Below are 13,714 nucleotides of genomic sequence, written 5' to 3' on the forward strand. Positions count from 1 at the left end.
CTGGAAAGTTTTGAAGATGCCACCAGAGATCCGCACGGTTATTTAATCGTTGATCTCACTCACTCATGCCCAGAACAATACAGACTGAGAACAGGCATGCTTCCTGGTCAGTGGCCGGTTGTCTACATCCCAAAAGCAAAGTAATCCATCATGTCCGCGCGTATAAAAAGGAATGCTCCTTTACTCAGAGCTCTGTACCACGCCACACCTCAGAAGCGAAAAGAAATTCTTACTCATTGTTCACCAGATTTCCTTCGAGCTTTGTGTGAAATTGCTCTAAATATTTTAAAGGGTAACATTAAATTGCTACCTGCTCAATATCGGAAATTGAAAAAGCAGAAGAAAGTTATCAGACTGCTGGCTGATAAGAGAAGCGGTTTAAAACGTAAACAGTTGGCTCTCAAAACTCAAAGAGGAGGGTTTATTCTACCCATTCTAGCAGCTCTAGCACCCATAATTGGATATCTAGTAGGTGGAATCATCAGAAGATTAAAAAAAATCATGTCTCTCAGAACTGCACAAAAAATGTTTCTCATTTCACCCCATCAGTTCAGACATTTGACTCAACCAGAGACTTCCATCAGACAGACGGCTGAGGAGGAATTGGACGGTAAAATGAGAGCAATACTTGATGAGTCAGGAATGAGCTCTTATGAAAAAATTAAGAAATATGACGCTCTATTACAAAGATATCTCACCCTAATCAAACAAGGTGAGATAGAGGAACCTCGAGTGACTGTGAGTCTACAGCGTAAAAGCCTTAATGATCCAATACCTGAATCAGATTCCACTGAGACGGATTGTGTCCACGAGTCCGATCAGGTAGAATTGGATGCAACTGCGAATGATGTGCTGAAAATCCTTCCTAAGCGTGATCGTCGAAATGGGGAATACATTCTGAGAAAATTATCAGAGAGAAACGGTGGGACCTCCAGAGGAGAATTTGTTTATCAGGGGCACGCTGTGAGAGGATCTCATTTGATTGATTTACTTAAAAATCTTATGCTCCCTTTTAAGAGGAAAAACCAAACCCAGCAACCGACGGGGTGGGTGAGTTTTCTTAATACCCTGAATGAACTGAACATACCCATATCCTCTGTGAACAACCCACAAGCCTGTGATCAGTACCAGCGCCTCAAAACGGAACCGAGTGGTTTGGAGAAAAACCCTTCTGTAAAACCCAAAAAGACAATAACCCTTTCCCCACGTTTTTCAAGATCGGTACAGGGTGAGCGAGATGAGGCTGCAAATGGACAAAGTTTACGTAAAAGGACAAAACCTCTCCCTTGGACTACCTTCTAACTTTAAACCTCTGTAAGAAATTAATAAAACGACACAGTTATTTGTTTTCAATAAAAACTTTTATTGATCACAGTTTTTCAGAGTGTACAGTCTTCTTTTTGAAAAATAAAGAAAATAGGATGGAATGATCACTTTCATGCATTCACAATTTGTAACAGTCTTTGAACATCTGTAGAGAGCAGGCTCCGTGGTGAAAAGATGTACCACTTTGGTTTCTGATACATCTCTGATATTTTTTTCACATAGTTAGATACCATCGCATCATTTTTAAGAACATCCTCGTCGTAGGTAGTTAACACTTCCTGCATAGATAACCCACAGGCTCGTCGGCAGAGGTAATAAATACAATGCTGACCGCATGCGATGGACAGGGTGTTCTGAAGTTGGCGATTATGGTACAATATTTTCCGGGACCGATCGTTCAAAAATGACACAGTGTCTGACGGGTAGTGAGCAAAATCCGGCGGTAATCCATAAGAATCGAAAAAAGGTGGCTTGACCTTTCTCCTCCAAAGTCAGAGCTAACCAGTGTTCTCCGGGCATGTGAGAAGGATGCGTGTTCACGATAAAGTAGGCAGGTTTTGTAAACGTTTGTGTGAGTAAGGGGAGCTGGTCACAGGCCCACACGCCGCAAAACAGGTCTCGCAGTAGGTGATGCAGCAGGGTATCGATCTCGTAGTTATTCATGCTCCCTCTTTTTTTTTTAATAATAGTCCACCAGCACCTGTCTTCTTGAGTTAATCTCCAAAATCAAATCGTAACACGCGTAGACAATCAGAGTAGTGGTTTGAGGAAGAGGGATTCTAAACCTCATTTCCAATCTTAAATTCCTGTTGGAAACAGGTGACAGCGCCTCTGTATCTTCGGCAGGGTTGAGATTGAACACAAACAGCGTGTAGCCATCGTTAAACTCGTCACGACTGATACTCAGAGGGAGGTCTTTTAAATGACGGCCGGTAGCAGTGAACATGTTGTAAAATTCTCTGACTGAAATGCCTTGGTTGAACTGTGGCTGGAATGCCTTGGCGGGAACTTGTTTACCATCTTGGCAGAGGGCTAGATATTCTACATCCATATGCTTAAAATTAAAAGGTGAGAGGTTGCGTCTTCCCGTGAAATACTCATGATGCACCATGCCTAAAACTATATATTTAGGCATTGTTCCCAAAAAGAGATTCTCCTGATTACATATCCTCGAGTTTTCGGGAATAGAGTATGTTTTCACATTCACACGTGACAGCGGGTAGAGTGCATTTCCTCTCATTAAGGCCGATGTATGACCTAAACGAACCGCCGGGGAGACGGAAACTTTTTTGATAAAAAGAGAAGCTCCTAATATCAGCAATCGGAAAGTTGAATCTCTAGCTCCCATGAGGTAAAAGGCTTCACTAGCCCTGGTTAGTTTAATTCTCATATCCACAGAGTTAAGCAGGAGACTCTCACAGAAAAAGACATCCCCATGGAGAGGTCCCATTAGATGTACTTCTCTGGAATTAGCTGTAGAGACCGCTCTCTGGTTTAATCCTCTGTTTGGACCGTTATTGGTCACTATCGAATCTATAGATCCAGCCGTATCTTTATAGTAAAGACCTGCGCTGAACTGACTCTTTAATGTATCTTCAGAAAAGTTGAGCAGAGTCTAAATCATGGCTCTATGAGGATGTGTGGCACTAGATTGTGAAATTAATCTCCCAGAGTAACATCACATTGACTGAAAAGTGTATTGAGAGGATAATTGATGAGACCCACTGCAGCATCATTTGCAAGGTCAGTACCATCTGCATTGACAATCTTCACGCGGAGATGTAACAAGGTGTCATTCAGATCAAGATGTCTTTCACCATCTCCAGGTATAAAAAACTCAATCGGTCCGTTCTCAGTAATGGAGGAAATTGGCATAATTTCTGTGTAGACCTTATCCTCGATAGATAGCTGGGTCATAGGTACTGAAAACAAGTCCAATTCTGCCAGGGTGCATTCAGGGGATTTGTGATGCAAAAGAGCCATGTTATATTCTCTCCCCCGTGCTCTTTCTTTTTTATGATTCAATGGAATATATCTCTGCTCCGTGCTGACTTCCTACCCCTAGGTCTGTTTTTTCCAACTGACTTCTTCATTTTAGCCGCCCTCTGTATTTGTACTCTCCTCACACGTTCACCTGGTGGTCGCTTCCTAGGTCTTCGTGACAGAACCATTACCCCCGACCAAGGTTCACGTTAGCCGGCTGTGGCCGGACATTGGCCGTTTCGCAAGCTGAATGACCGGCATATTAAAATGTGACCGGACAAAATGTCCGATAAAAAAATTAACAATAATATTAGCTATTTTGAAATATTAAACTTTACAAAACAACACTAATATGAAACTGAATAAAGCTGAAAATAATAAGTTAAAAATAATTTATCCGATAGAACTAAGCGGCCAAGTTGAAATTCTACCGCGAAACAACTGTTTAGAGTCCCTAGCAACCAAATGTTTTGCCTGGTAACCAGACAGTAACAGCGGCTACAGTATAGCAATTACAGAACAGATAAGGCCAACAATGGCAAAGCAGATATCTCTCGGGAGGTTTTTCAAAAAAAGAAGCCAAGGCGTGCCCGACACAAATGACTTGACTGCAGCATCACCAATATCATCGGCTGAAAAAGAGGCTGATAGAGGACCCAGCCGGGGAGCCCGCAAAAAAAAGAAAACGAAGCTTCAAAGGAGAATGGACAGAACAATTCCGGTGGCTCAGACACGAAAGAGTGGATGGAGGTACAGAGACAATGTTTTGTACAATTTGTGAGAGCAGGAAAAACCAATGGGTTCACCAAAGGCTCGATCAATTTTAAAAAATCTGCCTTGGTCGAGCACAGCGAGTCCTCTGACCATAGATCAGCCATGTCACTAACGCCTCAGCAAAGTGCTATTAAGCATCACTGTGACATAGCCACGAAGTCTAGAAGAGATTCGCTCGTGTCACAGATGAAAGTGATCTACCACATGGCTAAAAGTGACATCCCAACTCATCAGTTTCGTGGACTGACAGAATTACTGCAGTCTTTGGAAGCCCCTGATTTTCAGTGCAGTGCGAACGTATACCAGCACAACGAGTCTCTAAACGACATGGAAGTTGCGATTGAGAGAACGCTAATAGAACAACTTGACGAGAAACTGAAACAGAGTGAATTCCTTGGGTTGATAATTGATGAAACTGTTAACATCACAGTGAACAAGAAGCTGATCGTCTACCTGAAGTTTGAGAACAGGGGCAAGGCAGAGACAGTTTTCCTGGGGAACTACACAATTCAATCAGGAACGGCCCGGAGCATCTATAGCAATGTGGTGGATGCGCTGAAGGACAGGGGTTTGGACATTCGCAGAGTCATGGGTCTGGGGTCTGACGGGGCCAGTGTCATGATGGGTTGCCATTCTGGTGTTGGTGCTCTGTTAAAACAAGAGAGTGCGTTTGCTGTTCAGGTGCACTGCATTGCTCATCGTGTAGCATTGGCGGCGTCAGATGCATCCAAGGCTGTCCAAATGGTTGCACATTACAAACGCACGGTCAATTCGGTATATTCATTTTACAAACATTCTGCAACCAGAACGAATCGGCTACGAGAGCTCTGTGCTACCCTCACTGACGAAGACATGACCAGCTTGAAACAGCAGTGCGCCGTGCGCTGGCTCTCCCTCGGCAAAGCTGTGAGTGCTGTCAAAAAGAATTGGCCTGCGCTGATAATGGAGCTCAGCGAAGAAGCAGCCAATGGCAATGCCCAAAGCCAAGGGCTTCTTAACCAAATTCGATCATACAAATTCATTGCCCTGACGCACACCCTCTCTGATGTCCTGCCCGTGATGGATAAGCTCAACCTGTGTTTCCAGAGGGAGGACGTCAATTTGGGCTGTATCTCACCCATGGTACAAGCTTCATTGGCTGCACTAGCCCAATTGAAAGACACCCCGGGCCCAGAAGAACAGGGCTTTCACTGTGCGTTCGTGGACTGAAAGTTCAAGGACTTAACAGTGACGGAGAGCACCGAGAAACATGTGCGCACGTTTGACAACAGGAGAAGGCAGTACATCGAAGAGCTCATCGAATCGCTGGAGAGGAGATTCCCCCGTGATGACGTGGATATCCTGAAAGGCTTTGACCTGGTCTTCAATCCTGACAGATACCCTGTATCCTGTGGTGAGTTTCAAAGTATTAATTTAAAGACGGCATCACTCGTTATTATTTATTGCCAAATAAAATGTTATTAGTGGTGGTCTAATTATTTAATATTTTATTATTATTATTATTATTTTACAGAAATGCAACAATATGCTCAGCATGCAGTCAAGCCTTTGATAGAGCACTATGGGACACCAAAGGAGACGGAGACTGGCGCAGTGGAACCCTTAATTTCCCCTGAGAATGCCCAGCGAGACGAGGTGCCATTGATGACGGCTCTTCGTGGATACGGCGGTCTAAACTTCCTCACTGCGTGTGAGACCGTTGTTCGAGAATTGGGTGACATCTTTCCCGAGTGGGCCAAGCTTGCCAAGATAGCGTGTACAATCCCGGTGTCCAGTGTGCCAGCGGAAAGGGGCTTTTCACTCCAAAACCGCATAAAAACCTCAATCAGAAACCGCATATCTGAGGAAAAGGTGACGAGACTGATGCGGATATCTTGCAGCGGGCCGGGGTTGAAAGACTTTGATTTCCCTCGAGCAGCGGAGAACTTTCATGCAATGAAGTTGTGCAGGAAATGAATGTTATTTGTGATGTGTTTGTATTTAATTCCTGTTCTGTTTTTGTTCTCCAATGTTCGTCATGCCCATTTTTTTATGGGCGATGCCTAAGATAACGCGACATAGGCTGTGCAGATGCCAATTATTTGTTCTTGTTATTTGTTAAATCAGTTAGACATGTCAGTGACTGTTACTGTTCTTTGCTATGGTTATTAGCCAGACCTAATTGTTTTTAAGGATTAGACCACTTGGCCTAAATAAATTAATTTTGTTGAAAAGACGTTATCGTTTCTGGACATTAGGTTATTGATGGGGTAGACTACGACCAGTGTTGGGTAAGGCCTACTAAAAAAAAAGATGAGAAGTCCCAGTGAAAGTAGACATTGCATGCACGGAGAGCAAAGGTAGCCAGCGCGCTCTCTTACACACACCAGAAAAGCTCGAACAGGGCAACAAAAGAAAAAAAAAAAACCCAGCCCAGCCAGCGCGCTGCGCGCATATCTACGCTAGCCTACTTAATTATCCATAACAGACAACTCATTTTGTTTTATCAGCAAACCCGAAGAAGATTTCCCTGCTCAAATTGGGTAAAGATGTGATGAATGTAATGGTACAGTAACTGTAACGACGTTACTGAAACTTAAACTGTAGCCTAATGCGTAATTCCTGCCAAAAGTAATGAAACTACAGTAACACATTCCGTACGACGCATCTATGTGGGCTTGTGAGTTAGCGAAAAGGGGGAGGTCCGTTAGATATTCCAAATGTCCGGTATTCTACAACACAGCCGGCCACTTGTCCGGCCAGTAAAAAATCTAGCGTGAACCCTGCCCCCGACCCCTCCTGACCACCCGTCTGTGCAGAACCCGATATTTTTCTCATGGTATTACCTATGACATCTGATGCAATATTTGTAGCCGCTGTTTTCAGATGCGGCTTAGCTATAGCAAAACCTCTTTTAACTAAGGGCGCAACGAAGCGAAATAATTTTGAAAAAATAGACCCTATCCCCCGACCGTACATTACAGGTGCTCCATAAAAGCCTGGCAGACTGCCACCGACCTGATTCTGATAATAGCTCACAAAACGCTGCGGGTCATCCCTCATGTTCATTTTAACCATGTTGCTCTGTCTCTCGTTATCGTTATCGTTTTTTTTTTTGTTTTTGTTTTTTTTCCTGACACAGGCGTCACCTCTGGCTTAATGTTAGCCTGATGTCTTACTCTCTCGGTGATATCCGACTGAATGACCATCATTTCATAACGTGCTGCCTTTTCACTTGTCGGAAATGTAATCTCACAATGGTTTTCCCGTAAGTAAAATTTACAGGAATATTCTGATCTGTTTTGATCTCTATCTGAATATTTTCAATGTGCCTCTTTGCTACAGGTAGATAGTTGACTGGGTTGAAAGTATGCGTGATTATATCACCAAACTTACCCTCTACTCTAACTGTTCGTAAGAGAGGTGCGTACGCATCACCAACAATTTGGGGGGCAACCACGTCGCTGTAACAATAAAGCTGATAGAAACCTGATTTTAAGTCCATCGGATGAGGTCCCCTCCTTGTATCAAACATGATCCATTTACCCTGCTCTACACCTAACATGTAGCACAATGGTGGATAGAAACGCAAATTATACTGGCCGCCGGCCTGATACATAAGTCTATTTTCAACTGTATCTAGTTGGAGATAGATATCAGAATCTATTTTTCTAAGGTGACCCTCAATCTCTGCCCTGAGTTGATACAAATCTTTAAAATGCCCGCATCCTATATTCTGACGGTGGACCCTTTCCGTATCCGTCTTTCTCCACTCAAAATAAGCCTGACCCCTCTGGACATTGTGCCATGTGTGCGGATAAGAAATCTCTGTTAAGGCAACCTGTCACGAACCCTGTAAGTCTATGTGTTGGGCCAGGTTGACACGGAAGCTCGAGCTAAAATTATTCTTAAAAACGTTGAGACTGGCATTAGACGGCAGGGTGATATAAACCCCTTCGTCCTCTACCGTTCGGTTCATGGTGTAAAGTCAATGGTGAGGGCGGTGGTGAAGTCCTCTCTTATATACCGCGAAGGTCGCTGGCTCTAACCCAGCTGTTGAATTTCTCGGGCCAGTTTTTCCATCGGACAAAGACCTGTTTTACACCTCCGACGTTGCGTCGTTTTAATACCTCCTTCACTTGGTACATCTTGTCTTTACTCAGCTGGACTTTCTGGAGCTCCTCCACATAGAAGGAACCCTCGATTGACTCTCCATCGAAATCTTTGAGTTTGTACACACGAGGATATCGGGCAATCTGGTCACTCACTGTAAACACCTCATCTGTGTAACTTTGTTCATATTTTTTGTCAAACACGCCTCGCAGTTTAGATATTCTTACAGTATCCCCTATTTTAAATCTTTTCTTCGTGTCTGGACGTCGCTGACCTGAAGTACTTCCATACAGGTTTTTAAACACTTGAAGGGTATTTTCTAAAGTCACCTGCATTGGTAACATTTTGATGCTTGAATGGTAACTATGGTTGTAACTTTTCACAAGATCCTGCAGGACATCCAGGTATCGACGGGTGTTGTTAGCAGTAAAAAATCTCCACATCCTCGTTTTTAAAGTCCGGTTAAACCTCTCAATCACAGATGCTTTTACTTCGCTAGGTGTGGCGAAATGTTTAATGCAGTGACGGTCTAATAAAGCCTTAAATTTCTTGTTAAAAAATTCTTTACCGGCATCTGTTTGAAGTTTTTTAGGTGTCCCACTTTCTCTAAAAACAGATTCAAAAACCTTCACCACCTCTGCAGCGGTTTTTCTCTTGAGAGCACGAACGTATGCCTTTTTTGAAAATACATCAATAACAGTTAATAGGTAATTATAACCATCGTTGTATTCCTTCAGGGCCTGCATGTCACAGAGATCTGCCTGGAATTGTTTTAAAGGGCTAGTGACAAAAACTCTATTTCTCGGAAAATGTATTCTCGCTGGTTTATGGAGAGTATACGCGTCTTGCTTTGATAAAAACTCTTCAACTTTTTCATGCGTAACTTTCTTACCATTTTCATACTGCACAGTTTTACGCAACCTCTCTACCCCAAACTACCTGGGCAGCCGGGATCGTAGTAAGCCTTTTTCATTAATCTCTCTTCAGTCATCTTATCTCATGCAGGTTCACAGTTGTACTGGTGAAAAACATAGAACGCCACTATATTTCAACCGTATCTTTTATTACGCACACACATACACACACATATACATATTTGTGAAAAAAAAAAAAAAGCACGAATTGGTAGTAATATACGATAGGAAGAAGAATTTAAGAAGAAGAAAGATGAAAGAAGTTAAATGATATAACAACATCACACATGATTACACCACTAGTCTAAACACTTCTAAAAGAAGTGAGTGAAAAAAAAATAAAAAAAATAATAATAATAAAAAATGAAAATAAAAAAGTTATAACCCTCCTCTTCAACCCTCCCAAAACTTTGTCATGGCTTGAAGCTGCTGCATTTTCTCTGCATCCTCTCCAATCAACTGCTCGTACATGTCATGAATAGGGGTATAAATTTGTTTCATCAGTGTCAGTTCGTACAAGTAAGCTTCTGCCACAGCCCTGACTCTCCCATCATCTTCACGGATCCTGCGCGCGGTCAGAAGATGCTGAATAGAAGCAACGAATCGTTGATTATAAAGTTCCCGCATCAGTCTATAGTAGTGGGCATGGAAGAAATCGTCCTCCATCACATCCTTACACTGATGTTCTCGTAAACTGGGATGGTCCACACTGCAGCCGTAGCAACACTCCACCATGAATTTTTTGATGGTCTCATTCAAGAGATGCAACACGGCAGTTTTTACAACTTTGATGAAACCTGCGTGCACCCACCCATCAAATTCATCCTCGCCCTCTCCTCTTCCATCCACGTCCTCCGCTCCACGGTCATCCTGAGTGCCTGCCGATGCACCCTGGCCTGATGGAAGTTGGGAGTCCTCCTGCTCGTCAGACTCAACTTCCTCTGGTATTATGGCCATGGTGTTGATGCTTGATCCTACCCGGTAGAGCGTTAAGACGCAGTCATCAGGTGCCGAGGGGGAGAACTCAATCTCGAGAGAAGAGAAGGATAAGTTTTCGGGTGAAGTCGGCGGTGATGGAGGGTGATACGGTTCCATGCTGTATCTGCCACGGTCTGGTGATCCAGACTGCGGTGATGCTGACGGGCTCCCAGGCTGCACCAAGATCGACGGAGAAGCCTCCAGTGAACTGCATTCAGGGATCTCCCCAGACATTGTCTTCTGTACATTAGTTCTCATCCTGTTCCTTGTCTGGATTTCTCCAGGGTCTTCCTTCACTGTTGCCGCATTCCCAGATGGATCCAAACCTCCAGGAGAACGGGGGGTTGCTAGCTTCAATACTCCCCAATCGTTGGAGGTTAGCGTACCCACACTGGTCAGAGGCCCCAGCTTCTCATCATCCGCGTCGAGCTGATACAGACAGAGGACGCCTGTTTCATACTTGAACACATACCCCCGCATTCCATAGGACTCCAGCGACCATTCTTCATGTAGAGATTCAGGCGGAGGTTGCTGTGTCCTGCACAGAAACACCATACTCTTCTTGGGTGCATTTGGTATCAGTGGAGGATCTTGATATATCGTTACCGGAGTCTCACAAATGAGTGAACGCCGAGTAAATACCCGCTCCTGCGATTGCAAAGATTTCTCTTCTTCTTCTTTTACCACACGGCTTCTTGTCCTGCTCATCGTGAATCAGCTATCTTTCACAACGTTGTCGCTCTCTACACACGGAGAACTTCAGGGTTTTTATCCATTACCAAAAACCCCACCCCCCTCCTGTCATCTCATTGGTTCTTAAAGTCAGGAAACAATCTACATCTAACTATGTTTTTTTATTTATTTATTTATTTTTATTCTATCTCACCACTCCCTACAGCTGCATGAAGTAGGCAACATGAGTTTAACAGCCTGTTGGAACCAAATGTAAAACCAGTTTCTGAGCACCCTCTCTGACTGTCTTTTTTGAAGCACTCAAGAATACACGTGTCTTTTTAAAATCTCGACAGTTTACCGTCTTAAACTAAACCACTCCTATTAAACCCCTAAACCTTTTTTTTTTTTTTTTTTAATTGATCTATTATAGAATCAGTACTATTACCAAAAAACTAACTAACTTAGCTGTAAATACACCCCCCTCCGAAGCCACGTATGCTCACCACTGGGGTTCCGCAAGGTTCGGTCTTGGGTCCTCTTATTTTCTCCCTCGACCCATCATCTCTTGGTTCTATCATCCACTCCCATAACTTTTCCTACCACTGCTATGCATATGACACCCAGCTGATTCTGTCTTTTCCCCCTTCTGACATCCAAGTGTAGGCACGCATTGCTGCGTGCCTGGCAGACATTTCGGGGTGGATGTAGATACACCACCTTAAGCTCAACCTGGACAAGACTGAGCTGGTGTTTCTCCCGGGGAAGGGCTGCCTGTTCCGAGACCTGGCCATCACCATACTGCGAGAAATCTGGGTGTGATCCTGGACGACCAACTGTCGTTCTCGGCAAACATCGCATCAGTGACCCGTTCCTGCCGATTCCTCCTCTACAACATCCGGAGGATTCGCCCCTTCCACACTGACAAGGCAGCGCAGGTGCTCATCCAGGCTCTTGTCATCTCCCGCCTGGACTACTGCAACTCGCTCCTTGCTAGCTCCCCGGCTTCTGCCATCAGACCTCTGGAGCTTGTTCAGAAAGCTGCTCGTCGTCTGGTGTTCAATCTCCCCACGTTCTCCCACACGACTCCCCTTCTCCGCTCTCTACACTGGCTCCCTGTAGCTGCTTGAATCCAGTTTAAGACTCTGGTGCTAGCCTACAGGGCAGTGGAAGGAACAGCTCCTTCATACCTCCAGGCTATGGTCAAGCCCTACACCCCCGCCCGACCACTTAGCTCTGCGGCCTCCAGGCGGCTGGCTGCCCCGTCACTCAGAGGTCCCTGCGTACGATCGACATGGTCACGGCTTTTCTCTGTTCTAGCACCCCGATGGTGGAACGATCTCCCGACTATGTCAGGACAGCTGAGTCGCTGCCCATCTTTCGCTGCAGGCTGAAAACCCATCTCTTCAGGAAACACTACCCAGATCCGCCCTCTTAGGACATCACCTGTTTCGTCCTAGCTCCTTACGCACTTATTTGTTTCCTAAATTGTCTTTGTTTTCTAAATTTTCTTCCCATTTGTCTAGGTACCTAACTTACCGCACTTACTCTAGCACTAGTTATGCTCTTACTGTTTAGTTTTGGAAGGAAATGCACTTATGATTTTTTTGTGACCTGAAGTTCTTTTGCCTACCGATGTGGAACACACTTATTAGCCGCTTTCGGACAGAGCAGTTCTAAGAACGCCATTCTAAGAACGGTCCTCCTCAAATTTCGTTCTGATAACTGTCCTTCTCCAACGGAACTGTTTCAGTGTGCATTCGCACATGAGTCGGGACCAGGTTGGGACTGATGCGGTGCAGCCGTCTGCGACAGTGACATGTTACTTTAGCGCCACATTCAACAACAAAACAAAACCCGCGAAAAGTAAGGAGAGAAGAAAATAACACCACAAAGAAGCTAATATGGACAGCGGGGAGGTCACCGTGTTCATGGTCTGCATGATAGTGATATTAATCATGGACGATCACATCGGGCGTCTAACATCTAGGCTGGAAGAGCACACAGAGACAGTCAGGAGACGAAGGATCAAGCGCAGGCGATGCTTCTTCATTTCATGAAGGAAGGAGAGCAGAGCACAGCAGACAAATGAGATGACGTGTAAGTTTAACTTATTAAACACGCGCAGGTTGTGTCTGTCATATGAGTAAACATTTCAGCCGTGACAGCATGACATGGGGCATAGCTACGACCACCAAACACCTACGTCAGATGTGTTCCTATGGAACCCAGAAAAGACCCAGCCTCGGAGAAGGAGCTAAAATGGTTATAGGAACTGAGGGCGATGGTCCCGAGTTCCTGTATGTCCGAATGCGGGAGAAAACGGCCCCGTGGATTAAAAGGTTATAGGAACTGCCAAAGGTTCCTACGAATGTGGCTATTGTAAGTCGCTTTGGATAAAAGCGTCTGCAAAATGACCGTAATATGTAATGTAAAAAGGAAACTGTTCAGAGAGCTGTTTTCTCTTGGGCGCAGATAACATTTTTTCTATACTGGTCCACATAAATCTCAGTGGATTATTTTGCACACTGGGTTGTTAAAGGGGAACTCCAGGGCATTTGAAGCGCATTTCCATTGCTAGAGATTGTCAAATACTGACGGTAGGACACAGACCGGTGCAAATCGGCGCTCCATGTTTGGAGATAGCGCTGTTTGCGCAGCCTGTCATTCTTACCAAATACGTGGTGGCTAAGGGGCAAGAGCTAAACCTTCCACGTAAAACAACAACTTGCACACTGCAGAAACGTCACACCACTTTATAAAACATCCGACAATAAGTCACAAGCCTTACCATCAAAACCATATGCATGGTTCTCACATTACTGGCATGGGGACGTTACAAAACAACTTTATAAACAGCATGTCACTTACCTCTTGTCGGTAGGCGCGCGCATGTGAAAGCCCAAAAGAGTCAATGGACGATAATCCCATACACAAAACAATTATCTTCTCTAGAAAAACTGCGTTCAAGTATT

The 13,714-nt window shown here is 44.4% G+C and overlaps 1 protein-coding gene across 1 annotated transcript; it reads left to right on the forward strand.

Annotated features, from left to right (window-relative positions):
* The first annotated feature begins 4,185 nt into the window (after positions 1-4,185).
* On the forward strand, positions 4,186-6,039 carry LOC142383034 (zinc finger protein 862-like). The gene is made up of 3 exons (XM_075469151.1): positions 4,186-5,205; positions 5,296-5,476; positions 5,597-6,039. The coding sequence occupies exons 1-3, from the start codon at positions 4,186-4,188 to the stop codon at positions 6,037-6,039; spliced, it is 1,644 nt and encodes a 547-aa protein (XP_075325266.1).
* The last annotated feature ends 7,675 nt before the right edge of the window (positions 6,040-13,714 follow it).

This window comes from Odontesthes bonariensis, chromosome 6 (genome assembly GCF_027942865.1).
Source record: "Odontesthes bonariensis isolate fOdoBon6 chromosome 6, fOdoBon6.hap1, whole genome shotgun sequence".
NCBI lineage: Eukaryota > Metazoa > Chordata > Actinopteri > Atheriniformes > Atherinopsidae > Odontesthes > Odontesthes bonariensis.

Coding starts and splice junctions, on each gene's coding strand:
- LOC142383034 (XM_075469151.1), top strand. CDS start 4,186: ATGTCACTAACGCCTCAGCAAAGTGCTATTAAGCATCACTGTGACATA. Junction 5,206..5,295: donor TGGGCTGTATCTCACCCATG/GTACAAGCTTCA, acceptor GTGGACTGAAAG/TTCAAGGACTTAACAGTGAC. Junction 5,477..5,596: donor CAGATACCCTGTATCCTGTG/GTGAGTTTCAAA, acceptor ATTATTTTACAG/AAATGCAACAATATGCTCAG.